Below are 6,070 nucleotides of genomic sequence, written 5' to 3' on the forward strand. Positions count from 1 at the left end.
ATTGTCCCAAAGCGCGTAACGTTGTACCTCGAATACTATAAATTAATTGATAAATTTAAATTAAATGAAAGGTTGCATGCTTCCTTTAATGCATGAAATGAATTGATCCAAAATACGTAGCCTTGAGCTTTTAATGCTATCACTGCGCCGAGCGCTCACAGGGAGCTGATAATTGAATAAATTTTAGTCGTTACACAACCGAGTGCCTTTAAATTTCTGCCGAAAGCTAATGTATCCAAAATGCGTATATATTTACCAGATATTGCCGTACTAATTAGGATTATTTTTCACACGTAGTTAGTTTCTTATTCTTTGGCCAGCCTGCAACTCTGACAGCATCGAGACGCAACCTTATCGGCCGCAACGCTTTGAGCATCAAATGGCCTGGAATGGTAGGTGCTTATAATAATAAGTATAATAGCGGTTTCAGCGCTTATTAGGCCGTAGGCCTATCGCCGATTTTTAACACCGCAAAACATTCACAGCTTGTTGCGGTCTCGAACACGAAACTCACTGCTACAATTCTGCTGTGCTTAACCGCCCGGCCTCCTTGCCGATTCTGACCAGAAACTGATGCACAGAGATGGGGATCGAGCCGGCGCCTCTCTGCTCCAATCCTGGTACTCTGAACTGTAACCACTTGGCCACTAGTGCCAGTTGTGAAAAAATAAATGTTTATCGCGTAAACGACTATACTTTCTGACCTCGTTATGAAGTCATTACGAGTCATTTTTCACCACACTGGTTCCTTGAAAATCTCGATAAAATAATCAAAATTTTTTAGTTAACCACCTTTCAGCGCCCAATTTTCATGCGAGAGTGAACGTCATGTTGCTGCCAATCTAATAATTCATCTTTCAATGAAGCTTTCGATAAGAAAATTCATTCTAAATTTAACTACGGAGGTAAAATTCCTTCAAAAACGAAAAACAAAGTAAGTGCACTAAAAATTTGCGTTCAAAACCAAAGAATGACGACTCGTAAATCTGAGGAAAAGGAAGCCAGTGCAAAAAGTTTTATTTTATAATATTAAAATATGGCATTGTCTGCCATCAATTTACTTTTCGTTAGAGGTAAATCTGTCTTCATTTTTGTGTAAGTAGGTTAGTCCAATGATCTTCATCTTCATCATCGTCGGTCAAGTCAGACTCACGTTCTTCGTTTTCTTCTTCATGGGCAACCCACACACCTTTACCACGGTCACCCCCTCTGCTGCTCGCACACGCCACGCTCAGGGGACGGACCAATTCCCCCCATAGGATGTACCCTTTACATCTTGGACATGTCCCGTCCACTGGGATCAGGGGAGCCACGACACTGACATCCAGTGAGGTGGTCGGTTGTGAAGATTTCTTGAGCTGACTTCCAGTGGATAAATTTTTTGATCCGCGTTGGGACGATGTCAGAGCGTGGCGGCTATCTTCCGTGTTAAGTTGGATCCAAGTCGGGAGAGACTGGGTAGGGTGACGACGAACGGTTTCTTGCAATAGCAAGAGACGTCCCAGACACAATGGGTGACTAACCAGATAACAATCATCGTGGGTACATCTGCAACAGATACGAATTTGGTTTAAGTTGTCCCCAAGCTAAGATGACCATTTTATCAGGTCACAAGATAACTTTATTATTATTCTAACTATAAAATCTCCCGAATTTTTAGTCAATTCTTATCGAATAAGTACAAAATAAGCTTAGGCTACGAAAAAACTAAAGTTTTAGCATCACAAGTGAACGTATAACATCAAATTTTCTTGCAAATTTCCAAATATTAAATCCATTACGAAAAGAATGCATTTACATTGAATGTAAATGCATTCTTATTCTATAATATATTCTTCTATATTCACCTTATTCTATCTAAAACGTCCATTGAGTCGTTGCACAGCCCACAAATGGCAGGACCTCCGTCAGCGCCTTCATCAGCAGGCAGGCGCTTCGACTTCTTCAGTTCGCTGATGTCGCACGTTCTGACCACCATGTGGGGAGGCGGATGCAGGTCTTGCTGTGGCAGACAAAAATATATTCACACCTGAGAACGAAATTTACACAATGGGTGGCTTAAGCAAACTTGAGTATGAATGGAATGAAAGGACGGGAGAATGTATATTTTATGGCCTTTATAGTTCTAGAAGCCACACAGTAACATCGCATCCTCGGTATTCTCGATAAAAACGTGTGTAGAGTGTGTGTTTTTAATGTGAGTACCGTTTCGAAATATAAAACACGTGCATCATTAAAAAAACTATACAGTTCAAACTAGTATTGTTTACCCTACTTTTCTATTTAATTCCCACTAATAATGAGGCACTTATCGCATCTTGGGTCCAGCTTTTGCATGCAATCGTCAAAAAGCTTGCCACCAGAGTGGAGAACTGTTATTTTACAGTCGTTTTCACTGCGTTATCATCGGAATGGCACTAATTTTTAGCGCATTTTCTCATTTATGGAAAAAATGCACTATTGTGCTCGCCATGTCCGTCCGTCCGTCTGTCTGTCCGTCAGTGACTTCACGTTTTCGTCGACGAGAAAATGCGCTCTCTGTCACTCACTGCAGTGAGTACTGAGTTATATTTTTTAAAGAACTATCGACACGTGTGACTGGGTTTATCCAACTTACAGACTTTGAAAACTGATAGTTGCGTTGCCTAATCAACTGACAGTGAAGGGGGAGTCGTAGCATTGGCTATTCAATAGACAGTGAAGAAACTGCATTCTCAACAGTGAAGAGACTGTATACTTAACAGTGAAGAAACTGCATTCTCAACAGTGAAGAGACTGTATACTTAACAGTGAAGAGACTGTATACTCAACAGTGAAGAGACTGTATACTCAACAGTGAAGGGGATATATACTCAACAGTGAAGAGACTGTATACTCAACAGTGAAGGGGATGTATACTCAACAGTGAAGGGGATGTAGTAGCGCTGCTCTAGCCACGTGACAGTGAGAGGCAGCGCGCACCACGGAGGCGTCTGAAGGAGGCAGCCCAGCAGCCGTACGCTGTACGCCAGTCGCGACTCCGAGGCTTTCTTGCGCGGCACGCCACGCAGCCGACGACTGGCTTCTGGGTGCTGCCAGGCCCACTCTACCTGTCGGGGGCATTAATATGCACCATAGCTTAATTACAGTGGTCTATCTTAATCATTGGCCGTCACCATATCCTAATTATATTGATCTATCACTGGCCAGGGCCACTCTACCTGTCGGGGGCATTAATATGTACCATATCTTAATTACAATGGTCTATCTTAATACATTAGTCACCATATCTTAATTACAATGGTCTATCTTAATACATTAGTCACCATATCTTAATTACATTGGTCTATCTTAATACATTAGTCNCATATCTTAATTACATTGATCTATCTTAATACATTGGTCACCATATCTTAATAACATTGGTCTATCTTAATACATTGGTCACCATATCTTAATTACAATGATCTATCACTGGTCTATTGTACATGGTTATTAATATGTACCATATCTTAATTACATTGATGTATCACTGGCCTATTTTGCATGGTCATTAATATATGCGATTTTGTAATTACATTGATCTATCACTGGCGATATATGAAAATAATTACCGTACATGGATCTGATCGTGAGTTCAAGCAACGGTTTTTTATAGTGGATAATCAAATAAATAATCACTTGAACGTAAGTAATATTTTCCCCAGCGTGAAGTGATTTTCCAGTAACAAGGACCTCATGCTAAATTAAATCATTTCAGGATTTACTCATGGAAAGTAGGAATAACTTTGATGCAATATGAAAAGACATATATGGAAAAATAATTATGGATGAAAATTTTAAGTTTTCTAATTCTTAATTATATGAAATTGTGAAAAAATGTATAATTTTCTATCAATGGTGGTACGTTGGTACGTGATCTCCGGGCATGTGTTACACTACGTAAGCTGAACTTACTCTCAGAGCCGAGACTTCGTTGGGGAACCCATGTGTCACTAAGACCATGGACCTGAAAAATAAATTTTTAATTGCAGTTAGAATAAATAAAAAAATAAATAAATAAATATTTGAAAATAAATTATATATTTATTTAAAATTTTATACATTAAAAAATTAAATAAATTATAAATTCCGTATAAATTTTGCAGAATGATATACAACTCGGTCATCAACGGGCGACGTATTACCGGTTCGGTTTTCGAGTTCAAAATAATGGAATAGGCTATGAAAGAAATTATTCAAAATTTGTACATAGGAAATAGGCTAAAATGAATATTATCTAGCAAATTTTATAGATTAATAATTTACTTCTAGTGTGAATATAGCGAATTACGAAACTCTAACAAGAAAACTACGAAATAATGGAAATAAAAAATAAGTAATAATATTACAGAAATAGCTGTGAATTCTGAATACAGATGAGAATATTACTAAAATAGCCATGAATTCCTAAATAGAATGAATTCCGCAACATCAGAATATTACTAAAATAGGAAAGAATTCAAAAATAGAACGAATTCCGCAACATCAGAATATTACTAAAATAGCAATGAATTCCGAAATAGAATGAATTCCGAAACATCAGAATATTCCTAGAATAGACAATGAAATCCGAAATAGAATGAATTCCGAATACAGATGAGAATATTGCTAAAATAATTCTGAACTGCGAAACTGATCATAATATTACTAAAATAACAATGAATTCCTAAATAGAATGAATTCATAGTACAGATGAGAATATTGCTAATATAATTCTGAATTCCGAACACAGAAAAAGTGCTTAGGGTAATAATAAGTCTACACACCACGGTCCTTTATGGCTTGTTCTCCACGCCCCGCCCGCATGTGAGCCGCGGTTGTGCTGCCGCAGACGCCGGTGAGGGTCGACGGTGAAGCCGATGTACGTACGACCAGAGAAACGAGGGTTCTCGCTCACCAGTAAATACACTCCGTAAAAACCGTCTTTTGATTGAGTCATATTTGTGGCGAATCAATACATTTTTATAAATTTAGTACGTATGCCAACTCTATAACGTCGTAGTTAATTCCTATTGCACTACCTAAACTAGTCAATTAACAGATCGATCTCACTGATGTTCTGAAAAGGTTCTAGTTCATTAAAGACTCTTCACAAATGTATTTGTAACTTTAGATCGAAAAATTTTCGATAATATGCTTTTACTAATCATTTAAACTTCGGCTGGGTACAGATTTACTTGCTAAGGAAGCCACACTCAAAGTCAATCAGGGGCTGGATAATTTTTACGTAGAAATTTTTTTTTTTGTCTTGTTTCGACAGTGCACATGGAGACTGTGACACCAAGTCGGTTGCGATCGAGCATACTACTAATGTTATATATAAGCCGCCATTGAATCGTATCAATTATATTTTATTTTTCTTATTGCACTCATAATAAGACTTTGAAGTAGTTTAGATTAATGGAGGTCTGCTAAGACCTGGTGGATTACGTATGTCAACAGTTGCACATCGGGGCCAGTTTATGCCGTTCGCAAGTAATACTTTTCATACAGCAAAAAAATCACATTCCATAAATCGTTCATGACCACAATAGTGTTCGCGAACCCCCTGAAAGGCCCTTGATAAGCGTGAACTCGTATTGAGAACACACATCACAAGCTGAAGTTGTAATTACTTGCGTAACTTCAGCGTTGTAATGTCAATAGAATTTGAGTTGAAGATCTTAAGGGGACCGTCTACCCTAAAAATCGGAAATAATAACTGTAAAAGTTTTTACGGAGGGTAGACGGTCCCCTTAAGTCGCCAGCCTTCCATGGAAAAGTTCTACTTCAAGAACGAAACTGGACCACGTATTTATGACGAGATCGAAACATGTCGGTAGTTGTGTGGTTATTAAATCATCAGAATTATCAGTAATCATAAAAATTATGATCTTTTCTAGACAAGAGGCGAGTTGAGTGCAGGATCTGCTCTGTGGCGACTCACGTATCATTTATGATAGTTAATATAACCTTCGCTTGCATTAGGCAATTGCCTCGTGTTCCACTTTATTTTGTCTGTATCTTGAATTCTATCCACTCTACAAAAATAATAAACCAAGCTTGAATA

The 6,070-nt window shown here is 38.1% G+C and overlaps 1 protein-coding gene across 1 annotated transcript; it reads right to left on the bottom strand.

Annotated features, from left to right (window-relative positions):
- Nucleotides 1-1,000: 1,000 nt before the first annotated feature.
- LOC108665737 (structure-specific endonuclease subunit SLX1) lies at nucleotides 1,001-5,081 on the bottom strand. The gene is made up of 5 exons (XM_018152528.2): nucleotides 4,788-5,081; nucleotides 3,937-3,988; nucleotides 2,904-3,089; nucleotides 1,848-2,002; nucleotides 1,001-1,548 (listed from the first exon to the last, which is right to left on the bottom strand). Exons 1-5 carry the CDS (start codon nucleotides 4,958-4,960, stop codon nucleotides 1,086-1,088), a joined length of 1,029 nt encoding a protein of 342 aa, XP_018008017.1. The 5' UTR covers nucleotides 4,961-5,081; the 3' UTR covers nucleotides 1,001-1,085.
- Nucleotides 5,082-6,070: the final 989 nt, after the last annotated feature.

The sequence above is a fragment of the Hyalella azteca genome, unplaced genomic scaffold (genome assembly GCF_000764305.2).
Source record: "Hyalella azteca isolate HAZT.00-mixed unplaced genomic scaffold, Hazt_2.0.2 contig10453, whole genome shotgun sequence".
In the NCBI taxonomy this organism is placed as follows: Eukaryota; Metazoa; Arthropoda; class Malacostraca; order Amphipoda; family Hyalellidae; genus Hyalella; species Hyalella azteca.

What these genes read in the sequence shown, in the direction of transcription:
- LOC108665737 (XM_018152528.2), bottom strand. Translation starts at nt 4,960, where the DNA reads ATGACTCAATCAAAAGACGGTTTTTACGGAGTGTATTTACTGGTGAGC. An exon ending in ACAAGCCATAAAGGACCGTG is followed by an intron (nt 3,989 to 4,787) that starts GTGTGTAGACTT and finishes TTTATTTTTCAG; the next exon opens with GTCCATGGTCTTAGTGACAC. An exon ending in GACGTTTTAGATAGAATAAG is followed by an intron (nt 1,549 to 1,847) that starts GTGAATATAGAA and finishes TATCTGTTGCAG; the next exon opens with ATGTACCCACGATGATTGTT.